The sequence below is a fragment of the Schistocerca gregaria genome, chromosome 1 (genome assembly GCF_023897955.1).
Source record: "Schistocerca gregaria isolate iqSchGreg1 chromosome 1, iqSchGreg1.2, whole genome shotgun sequence".
NCBI lineage: Eukaryota > Metazoa > Arthropoda > Insecta > Orthoptera > Acrididae > Schistocerca > Schistocerca gregaria.
Genome location: NC_064920.1, coordinates 1,201,682,886 through 1,201,699,404, shown reverse-complemented (window position 1 = coordinate 1,201,699,404; position 16,519 = coordinate 1,201,682,886). Strand labels below are relative to the sequence as shown.

Below are 16,519 nucleotides of genomic sequence, written 5' to 3'. Positions count from 1 at the left end.
ATATAAATGGGTATTTGCCGTGTTTGTGAGTGTTCTTCCTGCATTCTCTATACCTTTTTAAATTATTCGTTTAAATTTCTCCTGTTTGAATGGAACTGTTAGTGAACTACATGCATTCTATAGCGTCCGCCGTTAGGTCAGATGGCTACAGCAAACCACTAGACAGTGAATGTACTTGCATTGGTGAGGTATTTAGATCGCGGGCAAAATTTGTATCTGACAATGGTATTGCATTGTATTTGTTTACATATCAATATTCGTTATGCTATGGCACTGTAAGTCATTGTAGGAACTTGCTTACTTCTTGGCTAAATATTAACAACAAATTCAGGCCGAATGGGAGTAATATTTAATTAATTCTGAAACAATTGAATTTTCCTAGTTTTAGCTGCTCCAAAATTTACATACATGAGATTCGAAGAACTAATCAAAACCTCTCGTTTGTCAGGCAGTGCCCAATCTGCCTAGGCTACCCAAATACGACTCGCCATCCTCCCTCACAGCTTCCAAAACATCTCACATTCCACCGCGTACTGAAGGATTCATTCCGGAAGCAACCCTCTAGACTGTGGCTAAACCCTTTCGCCGTGGCCCCCCTTATTTCACAAGTACTATATCCGCAAATCGAATATGACAACCTTGTGTGAAATTTGGAAATTGAGTAGAGGTATTGTCAGGAGCGATCTTGTGAGGACGGCATGTGAGCTGCACCTGTATCTCGCAGTCAGTAAGGACAGTGATCTTGAAAAGCAATTTGCCCTAGTTCATCCTCGCTCCGGCATAAGGCCTTAATACACTACTGGCCTTTAAAATTGCTACACCACGAAGATGACGTGCTAAACACGCGAAATTTAAGCGACAGGAAGAAGATGCTGTGATATGCCAATGAATAGCTTTTCAGAGCATCCACACAAGGTTGGCGCCGGTGGCGATACCTACAACGTGCTGATATGACGAAAGTTTCCAGCCTATTTCTCATGCACAAACAGCAGTTGATCGGCGTTGCCTGGCGAAACGTTGTTGTGATGCCTCGTGTAAGGAGGAGAAATGCGTACTATCACGTTTCCGACTTTGATAAAGGTCGGATTGTAGCCTGTCGCGATTGCGCTTTATCGTATCGCGCCATTGCTGCTCGCGTTGGTCGAGATTCAATGAGTGTTAGCAGAATATGGAATCGGTGGGTTCAGGAGGGTAATACGGAACGCCGTGCTGGATCCCAACGGCCTCGTATCACTAGCAGTCGAGATGACAGGCATCTTATCCGCATGGCTGTAACGGATCGTGCAGCCACGTCTCGATCCTTAAGTCAACAGATGGGGACGTGTGCAAAACAACAACCATCTGCACGAACAGTTCAACGACGTTTGCAGCAGCACGGACTATCAGCTCGGAGACCATGACTGCGGTTACCCTTGACGCTGCATCACAGACAGGAGCGCCTGCGATGGTATACTCAACGACGAATGTGGGTGCACGAATGGCAAAACGTCATTTGTTCGGATGAATCCAGGTTTTATTTATAGCATCATGATGGTCGCATTCGCGTTTGGCGACATCGCGGTAAACGCTCATTGGACGCGTGTATTCGTCATCGCCATACTGGCGTATCACCCGCCGTGATGGTATGGACTGCCATTGGTTACACGTCTCGGTCACCTCTTGTTCGTATTGACGCCATTTGAACAGTGGACGTTACATTTTAGATGTGTGGCGACCCTTGCCTCTACCCTTCATTCGATCCCTGCGAAATCCTACATTTCAGCAGGATAATGTACGACCGCATGTTGCAGGTCCTGTACGGGCCTTATGGATACAGAAACTGTTCGACTGCTCCCCTGGCCAGTACATTCTCCAGATCTCTCACCAACTGAAAATGTCTGCTGAATGGTGGCCGAACAACTGGCTCGTCACAATACGCCTTGATTAACTGTGGTATCGTGTTGAAGCTGCATGGCTCAATCCTAAGGCGTATCACGACCTTTATTACGGCCAGAGGTGGTGGTTCTGGGTACTGATTTCTCAGTATCTATGCAACCAAATTGCGTGAAAGTATAATCACATGTCAGTTCTAGTACAATATATTTGTCCAATGAATACGCGTTTATAATCTGCATTTCTTTTTGGTGTAGCAATTTTAATGGCCAGTAGTGTATATCAGTAATTTTCATACTGAAAGCTGGGTCAGTTGGCTGCATATACGATAATAAACTGTTATAACCACAATTTTCATCCCACTGTTGGTACGACTTCAACCTCCAGCAGAGGAAATATCTGTTAAAGCAAAGATGCCCTAATACAATCGATCCATAGTATCTGATCAAACATGTTCGGACACCTACTAGCAGATATTAAATGGGGTGTGTCCACTCTTCGCTTTATTATTGCTTGAACGCTTTTGGGGACACTTCGTTGAGGTGACTGAATGCCTGTGGGAAATGGTAACCAATTCCTTAGTATCATAGTAAGATGACGTTGCCATACCAAAACTGACAACGTGAATCGATATCACAGACATTAGCGTGGGCCCGCTGCAATGTGCAACGACGTATGTGAGGCACTCCTGAAGACCACGCCTTGCCTATCAGCTCTGCGGCACCCTTACGTTGGCGTCCATATATGCACATCAAAAAAAATAAAAACAACTTTTTTCATGTTTGTAGTTTAGAGCATGCCAGAGCTCGCCAAGTTGTTGACCTCATCTGAAGGAGTCAGCATTATGGTACAGGAGCAAAGTGATAGTTCAAGAATTGGCATCTTATTAGCGAGACGGAACAGTTTAAGTTGCTAGGCGTCCGGATAGATAGTAAGCTGTTGTGGAAAGCCCATGTTCAGGATCTTGTTCAGAAACTAAATGCTACTTTATTTACCATTAGAACAATACCTGAAATAAGTGACAGTTCAACACGAAAACTAGTCTACTTCGCATATTTTCATACGCTTATGTCATATTTATTATTTTTTGTGGTAACTCTTCTGATTCAAAAAGGGTCTTTTAGGCTCAAAAACGGGCTGTTCGAGCTATATGTGGTGTACGTTCGAGAACCTCTTGTCGACCCCTATTCGATAGTCTGGGAATTCTGACATTGCCGTCATAGTATATATTTTCTTTAATGTCATTTGCTGTTAGCAATCTTAGCTTATTCCCAAGGGTTAGCAGCTTTCACTCAGTTAATACCAGGCAGAAATCGAATCTGCATGTGGAATGCACTTCCTTGACTCTTGTGCAGAAAGGAGTGCAGTATTCTGCTGCATCCATTTTCAATAAGCTACCACAAGAACTCAAAAGTCTTAGCAGTAGCCCAAACTCTTTTAAGTCTAAACTGAAGAGTTTCTTCATGGCTCACTCCTATTCTGTCGAGGATCTCTTGGAAGAGCTGAAAAATTAAGCAAATTCAAGCGTTACATTGTTGATTTTCTTTATTTAAACTTACGAATTATCGCCTGAATATGTTACTTATATTTCATTTTATCTGTTCCAACTATCGTATTATAATTTCATGTATTGACTCGTTCCATGACCATGAAGACGTCTCCTTAATTTGGTCCCACGGAACAATAAATAAATAAATAAAATAAAAAATAAATAAAGCTTCTGATAAACTTGTAGTTGTAAGCATGTATCGAGTAGCGCTGATATCGATTATGATGGCAGCGCTATGGTGGATTCTATGTTTTCTCGCGCCAAAACGAGCGAAGGAGTGACGTGGAGGTGTTTAACCGTGTGCTTGGTGTGAAGATGTTAAGGAATCAGGCTAAGAGAACAAGTAAATTTTGTGACTATAAAGGTGTTTGATGCTGTGTAATCATTCGCGTACCTCACGAGAAGTAATCCTTGGTTCGCTTAGTCAAAGGCACGAGAAAAATCCAGAGAACATGATTAGATGCCTGCGAGCATCTCATCCGCCCCTTTAAATGAAACTTGGATTACCCATATTACCACTAACGCCGCATCTGGATTGCAGTGTGGGATGATGTATTGCGGTGTAGTGTTACTGTATGCATCAGTGTATCAACATATTTGGTAACAGTGCAGACCTATGTAGTGCAAGTGTTAAAAAAATAGATCGATGGACTATACTAGGACGAACTTAAATTTGGGTAATTGGCGCTTCTTTATTCCCCTTGTCAGTTATCATTTATTACAGCAATACTCCAGCTGCTGTTCCTAGACTACAAGGGAAGAAGCGAATGACAATTGGATTTACGAGGTGAGTGGGTACAATTAGCAAACACAGACGGAAGTATAACCCCACCCTACCCCATTCGCTTACACAGTGTTGCTAATGTTGAACATTGTACCTCAAGAAAACAGTTTGTTAATTAGTACATCAAGTGATGCTTTGCTAGTCCATAACAGATGTAAATTATCCACGTCTCCTGTGGAAAAGACGTGTGTCAAAGTTAAGTAACTCTTTCATTCACTTATGTAATAATGTGAACCAACATCTCACGTGTCGTAGTATGACGAGCATTCCCCCCAGAGCCATCAAAGAGCCCACATTGTGGCGAGACGAAAGTAGTTTCGCCTGGTCACAACACAGTCTTATTCAAGAGCCAAACCCAGAGACGGTACTGATGTTGGACCCTGGTGTCTGGAGCACAGTCGACATTCTAACCCATCCCGTTGGGGACCCTCGGCAGGCCAGTCCATTTCAGAAATGTTATTGTCCACAAACCAGTGCCTCAGAAACGGTGCTTTGTCACAGGGTGCACTTCATGCTGAAACAAACATTTACCGACTCCTAACTGTTACTCTACTGTTCAAGGTACACAATACTGCAAAATGTAATCATGACCTGTCTTTAACACAATAAGGGACCACGTTCTAAACATGCTGTAAACACCACCTCCTCCATACTTCCCTGTTGGAACTAAACACGACGGCATGAAACGGTCTCCAAGCCTAGACACTTCCATTGGGTTGCCACAGGTTACAGCGTGATTCATCACCCGAAAGCACTCGTTTCCAGTCATAGACTGTCCCGTTGCGTCTCTCTGTATATCACCTCAAGCGTCGCATTCCACTGACTACAGAAATATATGACTTACAATGACCATTGCACCCGATTCAGGCCCTACGCAAAGCCAATGTGCTATCTCGGGTGCTTCGAGAACTTAGGAGCTCACAAGTGAATTCTTGTGCTGATTTCATGCAATTTGTTTTACAACCACCCTCCCACATGTTCGTCGGTCCCTCTCTGTCAGCAGATGAAGTCACCTTGCTCTTAGTTTGGCTGTGATTGTTCCTTCATGTTTCGCTTCCATAGTCATATCACCAACATTGAACTCGGGCAGTTATAGGAGGGTCGACGGCCCCCTGATAGATTTGCTACTCAGATGACATCCAGCAACTAGTCACTGAGCTCACCTAATTGACCAATTCTGCTGTCACTGTTTCTCTACTGACAACACAATATTCTACACCTCCTTTTATACTGGTGGCTCCGTATCTCGTGACATCGAGCAGTCAACTTCGCATAACACAGGAGTGTCCGGACACTTCTGTTCAGATGAAGTACCGTATTTTACGAACCATGAGGGTCGGAACTTAAAAAGTGGCAACTACTTACTCACATCCGATACAAAAGAGGTACATGTTTGCACCTGTTACCGTCCATCAAAGCAGTCACCAGCGTTATGTAGAATCCGTTGCCAGCGATGTGGAAGGCGTAATACACCGTTAGCAGAGCCTGTTCTTCAGGTTACCTTCCATTCGGAGCCTGTTCTGTTGATGGTGCGAATGGAGAGGGCTAAAGTTATGGTGATTCTCGAGTACGACTGTGTTGGTGTTATCCTAACGCATTACGTTTCTCCACGGCAGACCGTCAGTGCACAATATTACTGTTTGCTTTTGGAGCATCACCTGCGACCAGCTTTGCGAAAGAAGTGGCGACACTTTCTGCGCAACCCACCCATCATTTTGCACAACAATCCGCGGGAGCACATAGCGCAAGCTGTGGCCGCTCTGTTCGGTCGACGGGACTGGGAAGTACTACACCATCCACCTTACTTACCGGACGTAAGTAAGTCCTTGTGACTTTTAGTTGATTCGCTTCAGAACTGTTCCAGAGATTCGACAGGCAGTAGACCGTTCCATTCGCACCATCAACAGAACAGGCTCTGCTAACGGTATACTACGGCTTGCACATCGCTGGCAACGAGTTCTACACAACGCTGGTGACTACTTTGAAGGACAGTAACAGGTGCAAACATGTAACTCTTTTGTATCGGTTCGGAATAAATAGTTGCCACTATTTAAGTTACAACCCTCGACGCTACGGACTATAAGACGCACCTTCATTTCTAAGAAGTTTTTTTAAATAACATTTTTACCATTTTTATTATTATGTTCCAAACCTAGACTAAAAAATTCTTAGTTCATAAAACCGAAGGACCTTTAAAATCCCTGAAAATTGTCGTCTGAATTTTCTTTTTCTTCTTCTTCTTCTTCTTCTTCTTCCTGTTCGTCGTCGTCGTTGTCCTCCGCTTATATAAGACGGTCTTCACTGTCATCGAGAGCGTTACTTATGCCGCATTTCTTGAAAGATTTAACAACAATGTCTTCTCTCACTCTAGACCACGACTGTTTTATGCACTAACACAGCTGTTTGGTTGTAGGTCGCTTCAAAGCTCCCTTTGGCCTGGATTGATGTTGGGTTTCGTCCATCATCCTTTTGTTCGAATCCTCTCTCATATGCACTTCACATGGTCTATCTTTCGAGAGATCAGGAGGCTGCAAATGTGAAGTAAGTCCTCCCGGAATAACAGCGAGCTCTGTATTCCCCCGTCTCAATTTCTGTTTCACAGAATGTTTCAAATAACTACTAAACTGATCTAGCGCAAGAAGAGAAGTGTTGTTCAATAAAGCACCTTTCCTTCTCTCCCACACTCTGTTCATTGTTAATTTCATACCAGCCTCGTCCATCCAAACCTTATTATGTACGTGAAAAATAACACATAGTGATATTTCAGAATGTGTTGGCAATGTTTTGCTCTTGAAAATGATCATTCGATTAAGTTTAGTACCGTCATCACAACATGAAAGGTCAATAGTGTCGTGACTTTTTCCACGTCCACTTGTTTTTATAGTTACAGTTTTGGCACCTTTTATGGCATGAATTCTGTTACTCGATACATCAAATGTCAGAGGAGTTTCGCTCATATTCGCCATTTGGTGTAGTTCCACACTTGTTTCCTTTCGATGTTGAATAATAAAGCGATGGAAACATGTTTTCTCTTCATGGTCTTGTGCCGTTTCTGAGATATTTTGGTTTTGGTCCGCATGCTAAGCCCATGATGCCTCATAAACCTGTAGCAGCAACCAACACCAAACTTAAAGTCTGTTAAGTTTCATTTCAGCGCTTGCTTACGACCGCGTATTTGAATCTACAACTACATGGTTAGTCTGCAATTCTCACTTAAGTGCTTGGCAGAGGGTTGATCGAACCATTTTCATACTACCTCTCTACCATTCCACTCTCGAATGGCTCGTGGGAAAAAAGAACACCTAAATCTTTCCGTTCGAGCTCTGATTTCTCTTATTTTATTATGATGATCATATCTCCCTACGTAGGTGTGTGTCAACAATATATTTTCGCATTGTGAAGAGAAATTTGGTGACTGAAAGTACGTAAATACATCTGGCCGCAAAGAAGACCGCCTTTGTTTCAGTGACTGCCACCCCAACTCACGTATCATATCAGTGACACTCTCGCCCCTATTGCGCGATAACACGAAACGAGCTGCCATTCCTTCCACTTTTTCGATGTCTTCCGCCAATCCTACCTGGTAAAGATCCCACACCGCGCAGCAATATTCCAGCAGAGGACGGACAAGTGTAGTGTAGGTTGTCTCTATAGTGGGTTTTTAGCATCTTCTAGGTGTTCTGTCAACAAAGCGAAATCTTTGTTTCGCCTTTCCCACAATGTTATCTACGTGGTCCTTCCAATTTAAGTTGCTCGTAAATGTAATTCTAGGTATTTAGTCGAATTGACAGCCCTTAGATTTGTCCGATTTATCGTATACCCAACATTTATCGGATTTCTTTTAGTACCCATGTGGATGACCTCACACTTTTCTTTGTTTAATGCCAATTGCCACTCAGAAATTCTCTCTAGATCATTTTGTATTTGGAATTGACCGTCTGATGATTTTACTAGACGGTAAGTTACAGCGTCATCTGCAAACAATTTAAGGGGCTGCTCAGATTATCACCTAGATCATTTATGTAAATCAGGAACAGCAGAGGGCCTATGACACTAACTTGAGTAACGCCAGATAGCACTTCCGTTCTACTCGATGATTTACCGTATATCACTACGAACTGTGACCTCTCTGACAGGAAATCACGAATCCAGTCACAGAACTGAGACGATATACCATGTGCACTCAATTTGATTAATATCGCTTGTGAGGAACGGTATCGAAATGCTTCTGGAAATCTAGGAATATGGAATCGATCTGAAATGCCATGTCAACAGCACTCATTACTTCATGGGAATAAAGAGCTAGCTGCGTTGCACAAGAACGATATTTTCTGAATCCGTGTTGGTTGTGATTCAATAAGTGATTTTCTTTAAGGTGATTCATAATGTTCGGGTACAGTATATGCTCCAAAATCCTACTGAAAATTGAGGTCAGTGATATGGGTGTGTAATTCAATGGGTTACTCCTATTTCCTTTCTTGAATACTGGTGTGACCTGTGCTACATTCCAGTCTTTAGGAACAGACCTTTCTTCAAGTGAGCGGTTGTATATGATTGCTTAGAAAGCCGATATTGTGTCTGCATACTCTGAAAGGAACCTGACTGGTATACCATCTGGACCGGAAGACTTGCACCTTTCTTATGTGATTTGAGTTGTCTCGCAACACCTAAGATATCTACTTTTATGTCACTCATGCTAACAACTGCTGTTCTGGTTTCGAATTCTGGAATATTTACTTCGTCTTCTTTTGTGAAGGAATTACGGAAAACTGTATTTAGTAACTCCGCTTTAGTGGAACCATCATCGGTAACATTTCCATCGCTATCGCGCAGTGACGGTATTGACTATTTTTGCCACTGTTGTACTTTAGATACGACCAGAATCTCTTTGGGTTTTCTACCATATTTTGAGACTACGTTTCATTTTTTCTATTAATTCCAGTGCCATTTTGACGTGGCCTTGAATCCATTTGAATATGTCATCGTCTAGTTTTGGCCGTTTTCCATTCAGTCTCCCATTTGGGCATTTAGTCTTCCTCATTTTATTCAGTTTTTCTTTACTGGCTCCCCAATTTCAAATGAGTTTTTCTGTTGGTCTGGGGCAGAAATTCCGCCCAGCTGGTCTGTTTCCATGTACTTCTGCATGTGCTACTACTTTCAATTTATAGCCCGCATCATATGAATACCTCTTTTTTTTCCATTACGAACTAGCTAATATCAAATCACTTTAAATTCAACTTCACTGGCACCGTAGATTGCAGTGACGTACCATAAATAAAAGTGTTCTGGGGTTGTGATGGAGGTGCGGGAGGGAGACAATGGCAGCAAGCTGGTGAATCCCCGCAACTCATGTTCGCCGCTTCGTTGCTCTGCTACTGCCAGTTGAATCCAGTGAAGCCAGATAGAGATACGTTCCCGCGCAGCATCGAATATATGGCCCTTTGTAAGACTGGCGGGAATTTTAAATGAAACAGATGTAATTTATATATTAATTTCGAGTATAAGACGCCCCTGAATTTTGGAGTCAATTTTACGAAGATAAAGCGTGTCTTATACCCCGTAATATACGATACCTCAATCAGGAATCGCTTGAGACCCAGGACACGTATACTACTTTTGTTTTTCTCTGATGAGGTTGTTCACGGATGAGATATCTGCTCCGTCACTGGAAACAGTCTTTGTGTGTCAACAAGCAATTATCTTATGATTGCGTATCATAAAAAACCTATTGCGGATGCATTACATCGGCTGCACTGTGATCTGTAGAGTTAGTAATGAAAACCTTCAGTATTTTTGTGCATTTTCCGAAAGGCCTAAAGTCTACCTCTTACGTAGTAGGAGTGAGTAAATGGCGAGTTTTCCGCCGATACGATCTTATTAAAGCTACATACGCGTTGTAACCCATTTCACGGCAACCATGTGGGGCTATGTGGTGGAAGTACTACGCACTATGCAGGCGCAGTACCCTCCTTAATCGCCGCTATAACTTCTGCTAATTATAGTCAATATTACAGCCGCAGTCTGGCTGTATTATGGCCGTGGAATTTGGTCTCGGACTTGAGGCTTAACGTGTACAACAGCCAGCTGACAATTCAGTGCCTGTTCTGGTCCACAAGGACCTCGTTACTTCCCTTGGTCTTTCTTTGTAGCATAATATACTCTCTCGGTGTGTTTTGTTCAGGTCCTTTTGTAATTGGTTAACACATAAGTTTACGAGGATGGTATCCTCAGTTTCCCTTGGTCATCCATTACGCGCGTTCACCTATTGGTTACGATCAACATTTGTGATTTGATACCTAATTTTTTTGGCTTCTTTATATCATTAAAAATTTACGAAAAACTGTGCTTACAAATTCTGCACACCCTCTGTAGACTCTTCCGTAGTCTTCATCCTGTCTTAGCCATGGTCACAATCTCTTCTCATCGCTTTGTAACAGACTAAAACATATACATTGCACACACAGGTACATGAAAATGTTTTCTTGAAGGGCGTGAGGTACATTCGTCGCTGTATGATTCTACGAAGCATAGAAGAGACAAAGCACAGAATGTCCGTTGCACACGGGTCCAACAATAAAGATTTTCAGTTTCAGGCAGTTATTCCGTTAGTAAATTGATACTGAGGTTAAAGTCAAGACTTTCCAATTAATAAACTCAGTGCTGTCGAATACGACATATTTGTAGTAAGATTACAATCTAAATTGCATGTATTTAAATTATTTTCCTCTAAGATTAACTCGAATAAAAATCAGGACAATAACCCACAATCATTTCCCTACATAGGCTACAAACATTTGCATAAGCAAGGGGGACGATGGGACTTCAAAAAGAACTTACACGTAGCTATTGACAGGTGAAGTAACTTGCATTACGCTTCAAAGTGACAAAGATGCACGATAGTAATTTTCAATACAGTAGTTAGGTCTGTGAAAACAACGGTAGCAACGTTCTACCATTTGTTCAATTCCTCTACGATAGAAATCCATTCCTCGTTACGGGGCCATTGGAGAACCATTGTATGAATTACTCATCGTCGTAAAACATGGGATTGGTGCGAATCAGTTCCTCGACTGCGTGGATATTGTTGTCTATTTTCGATGTCGGTGGCCTTCCTTTCCGATTAGCATTACCCACGTCTGGTGGATTTGGTGACGTTGTTTCATCGCGGTTGGACTCGACATATAGTCCATAAGCCGCCAGAATGCTTCAGTAAATCTCTGTAACAATATGGACGCTTTGCTCAGAATAATCATGCTGCCTCGTGTACTTCAGCACTGGAGTACCTTTACAGTGCAGCGTCATTTCATTCGCACACTGCGATGCGCCTGTTATCCGTATCGCACCAGGTGTCTGCGGGAAACCCAGAATACGTACTGTCTTTTCATAACGAGATTATCTTTTTTGTGAAGTGGTCTTAGAGTGAGACGACATATGTAACTTACTTTTCGAAGTCCCCTCGCGACAGAAGCAGCACAGTCAGTATTAAAAATGTGTTTGGTTCGATGTGCTGCGCAGGCCGCACTGCAGGTGCTGCTTAGGAGAATTCTGCTCACCTGTGAGCGCCTGCAGGCGCTTCTCCAGGTCGCGCACCTGCGCCGTCAGCCGCCGCACCTCCCCCTCCGTCTCCGCCCGCCCCACTCTGTCTGCAGGGGGCGCCAGCTGCGGCGGCTGCTGCTGCTGCTGCCGCTTAGGGGGCGACCACGCGCCTGTGCAACAGATCACGCCACAAGTTAAACGTCTGTGGTACTAGAGGGAGCTGTAGAGGGTAAACACTCTAGGGGAAGACAGAGACTGGAATACACCAAACAAGTAGTTGAGTGAGGACATGGGGGGGGGGGGGGGGCAAGTGTTACACTGGGCCTAAGAGGATGGCCAGGAGAGGAATTCGAGTTGATCAGCGTGAAACGTGTCAAACCATTGACGATTCCAAAAAAAAAGTGTTATTTTTTTCTGCACCTACATCTGTAAGTAGGCTGTTTAGGTTTTCTTATTGGTAGCGCCACGTATCCCTTTGTGTGAAAATCACTGGTTGTGCTGCGTGCAGTCTGTGGCTAGTTTGCATTGTTGTCTGCCATTGTAGTGTTGGGCAGTTGGCTGTTAACAGCGTGTAGCGTTGCGCAGTTGGAGGTGAGCCGCCAGCAGTGGTGGATGTGGGGAGAGAAATGGCGGAGTTTTGAAATTTGTAAGACTGGATGTCATGAAGTGCTATATATATAATGACTTTTGAACACTAGTAAGGTAAATACATTGTTTGTTCTCTATCAAAATCTTTTATTTGCTAACTATGCCCATCGGCCTCCGTAGTTTGAATCTTTTATTTACCTGGCAGTAGTGGCGCTCGCTGTATTGCAGTAGTTCGAGTAACGAAGATTTTTGGTGAGGTAAGTGATATGTGAAAGGTATAGGTTAATGTTAGTCAGGGCCATTCTTTTGTAGAGATTACTGAAAGTCAGATTGCGTTGCGCTAAAAAAATATTATGTGTCAGTTTAAGCACAGTCATGTATAATTATTCTAAGGGGACGTTTCACATCTTGCAGCTGCAATGGTACTTGAATTACGTAACCATTACGGCACCTCACCTGAACCTCTCGATACCAGCTATATTCTACTGTGTTTCTCTGAAGTAGTTAACATATTTCTGAGACAACATTCAGATTTGATTTCATTTGTGATACATCGATTTGTTTATATTGCAATGATATTATTCTTATGTGTATTGTTTCTTTTGTCACTATGATCTTTGACGTACTTGTAACTCTGATTTTTGGGTGCGTAAGCGATAGTTAGTTAGTTAACTTGTTAGAGAGTCGGACGTTGAAAAAGTCAAGTCTTGGACGTCATGTTGGAAAGATTCATATTGTTTTTTTTTTTTTATGGTCATCAGTCTACTGACTGGTTTGACGCGGCCCGCCACGAATTCCTTTCCTGTGCTAACCTCTTCATCTCAGAGTAGCACTTGCAACCTACGTCCTCAATTATTTGCTTGACGTATTGCAATCTCTATCTTCCTCTACAGTTTTTGCCCTCTACAGCTCCCTCTAGTACCATGGAAGTCATTCCCTCATGTCTTAGCAGATGTCCTATCATCCTGTCCCTTCTCCTTATCAGTGTTTTCCACATATTCCTTTCCTCTCCGATTCTGCGTAGAACCTCCTCATTCCTTACCTTATCAGTCCACCTAATTTTCAACATTCGTCTATAGCACCACATCTCAAATGCTTCGATTCTCTTCTGTTCCGGTTTTCCCACAGTCCATGTTTCACTACCATACAACGCTGTATTCCAGACATACATCCTCAAAAATTTCTTCCTCAAATTAAGGCCGGTATTTGATACTAGTAGACTTCCCTTGGCCAGAAATGTCTTTTTTGCCATAGCGAGTCTGCTTTTGAAGTCTTCTTTGCTCCGTCCGTCATTAGTTATTTTACTGCCTAGGTAGCAGAATTCCTTAACTTCATTGACTTCGTGACCATCAATCCTGATGTTAAGTTTCTCGCTGTTCTCATTTCTACTACTTCTCATTACCTTCGCCTTTCTCCGATTTACTCTCACACCATACTGTGTACTCATTAGACTGTTCATTCTGTTCAGCACATCATTTAATTCTTCTTCACTTTCACTCAGGATAGCAATGTCATCAGCGAATCGTATCATTGATATCCTTGTATTTTAATTCCACTCCTGAACCTTTCTTTTATTTCCATCATTGCTTCCTCGGTGTACAGATTGAAGAGTAGGGGCGAAAGGCTACAGCCTTGTCTTACACCCTTCTTAATACGAACACTTCGTTCTTGATCGTTCACTCTTATTATTCCCTCTTGGTTGTTGTACATATTGTATATGACCCGTCTCTCCCTATAGCTTAGCCCTACTTTTTTCAGAATCTTGAAGAGCTTGCACCATTTTATATTGTCGAACGCTTTTTCCAGGTCGACATATCCTATGAACGTGTCTTGATTTTTCTTTAGCCTTGCTTCCATTATTAGCCGTAACGTCAGAATTGCCTCTCTCGTGCATTTACTTTTCCTAAAGCCAAAATGATCGTCACCTAGCGCATTCTCAATTTTCTTTTCCATTCTTCTGTGTATTATTCTTGTAAGCAGCTTCGATGCATGAGCTGTTAAGCTGATTGTGCGATAATTCTCGCACTTGTCAGCTCTTGCCGTCTTCGGAATTGTGTGGATGATGCTTTTCCGAAAATCAGATGGTATGTCGCCAGACTCATATATTCTACACACCAACGTGAATAGTCGTTTTGTTGCCACATCCCCTAATGATTTTAGAAATTCTGATGGAATGTTATCTATCCCTTCTGCCTTATTTGACCGTAAGTTCTCCAAAGCTCTTTTGAATTCCGATTCTAATACTGGATCCCCTATCTCTTCTAAATCCACTCCTGTTTCTTCTTCTATCACATCAGACAAATCTTCACCCTCATAGAGGCTTTCAATGTATTCTTTCCACCTATCTGCTCTCTCCTCTGCATGTAACAGTGGAATTCCCGTTGTACTCTTAATGTTACCACCGTTGCTTTTAATGTCACCAAAGGTTGTTTTGACTTTCCTGTATGCTGAGTCTGTCCTTCCGACAATCATATCTTTTTCGATGTCTTCACATTTTTCCTGCAGCCATTTCGTCTTAGCTTCCCTGCACTTCCTATTTATTTCATTCCTCAGCGACTTGTATTTCTGTATTCCTGATTTTCCCGGAACATGTTTGTACTTCCTCCTTTCATCAATCAACTGAAGTATTTCTTCTGTTACCCATGGTTTCTTCGCAGCTACCTTCTTTGTACCTATGTTTTCCTTCCCAACTTCTGTGATGGCCCTTTTTAGAGATGTCCATTCCTCTTCAACTGTACTGCTTACTGCGCTATTCCTTATTGGTGTATCTATAGAGTTAGAGAACTTCAAACGTATTTCGTTATTCCTTGGAACTTCCATATCCCACTTCTTAGCCTATTGATTCTTCCTGACTAATGTCTTGAACTTCAGCCTACTCTTCATCACTACTATGTTGTGATCTGAGTCTATATCTGCTCCTGGGTACGCCTTACAATCCAGTATCTGATTTCGGAATCTCTGTCTGACCATTATGTAATCTAATTGAAATCTTCCCGTATCTCCCGGCCTTTTCCAAGTATACCTCCTCCTCTTGTGATTCTTGAACAGGGTATTCGCTATTACTAGCTGAAACGTGTTACAGGACTCAATTAGTCTTTCTCCTCTTTCATTCCTTGTCCCAAGCCCATATTCTCCTGTAACCTTTTCTTCTACTCCTTCCCCTACAACTGCATTCCAGTCGCCCATGACTATTAGATTTTCGTCCCCCTTTACATACTGCATTACCCTTTCAATATCCTCATACACTTTCTCTATCTTTTCATCTTCAGCTTGCGATGTCGGCATGTATACCTGAACTATCGTTGTCGGTGTTGATCTACTGTCGATTCTGATTAGAACAACCCGGTCACTGAACTGTTCACAGTAACATACCCTCTGCCCTACCTTCCTATTCATAACCAATCCTACACCTGTTATACCATTTTCTGCTGCTGTTGATATTACCCGATAGTCATCTGACCAGAAATCCTTGTCTTCCTTCCACTTCACTTCACTGACCCCTACTATATCTAGATTGAGCCTTTGCATTTCCCTTTTCAGATTTTCTAGTTTCCCTACCATGTTCAAGCTTTTGACATTCCACGCCCCGACTCGTAGAACGTTATCCTTTCGTTGATTATTCAATCTTTTTCTCATGGTAACCTCCCCCTTGGCAGTCCCCTCCCGGAAATCCGAATGGGGGTCTATTCAGCAATCTTTTGCCAATGGAGAGATCATCATGACACTTCTTCAACTACAGGGCACATGTCCTGTGGATACACGTTACGTGTCTTTAATGCAGTGGTTTCCATTGCCTTCAGCATCCTCATGTCGTTGATCATTGCTGATTCTTCCGCCTTTAGGGGCAATTTCCCACCCCTAGGACAAGAGAGTGCCCTGAACCTCTATCCGCTCCTCCGCCCTCTTTGACAAGGCCGTTGGCAGAATGAGGCTGACTTCTTATGCCGGAAGTCTTCGGCCGCCAATGCTGATAATTTATCCAAATTTAGGCAGTGGCGGGGATCGAACCCGGGACCGAAGACGTTTTGATTATGAATCAAAGACGCTACCTCCAGACCACGGGTCTTATAAAATGTGAGGAAGATGCTTTCAAGTGTGTTTTGTATTGTGAAGTAATGTTTGTGTGTCACGTGATACTGCAATAAACGCAACTTAATTTCGGAGTGCTGATTATTTTTTTACATCACCAT

At 42.7% G+C, this 16,519-nt stretch overlaps 1 protein-coding gene across 1 annotated transcript in view; it reads right to left on the bottom strand.

Moving 5' to 3' along the window:
* Window positions 1–16,519, bottom strand: part of LOC126317480 (chondroitin sulfate N-acetylgalactosaminyltransferase 2-like) — a 139,114-nt gene that overhangs the window by 64,848 nt on the left and 57,747 nt on the right. Inside the window, exon 4 of the mRNA XM_049993186.1 lies at window positions 11,759–11,911. Within this exon, the coding sequence (XP_049849143.1) occupies window positions 11,759–11,911 (153 nt within the window). The remainder of the gene's footprint in view (window positions 1–11,758; window positions 11,912–16,519) is intronic.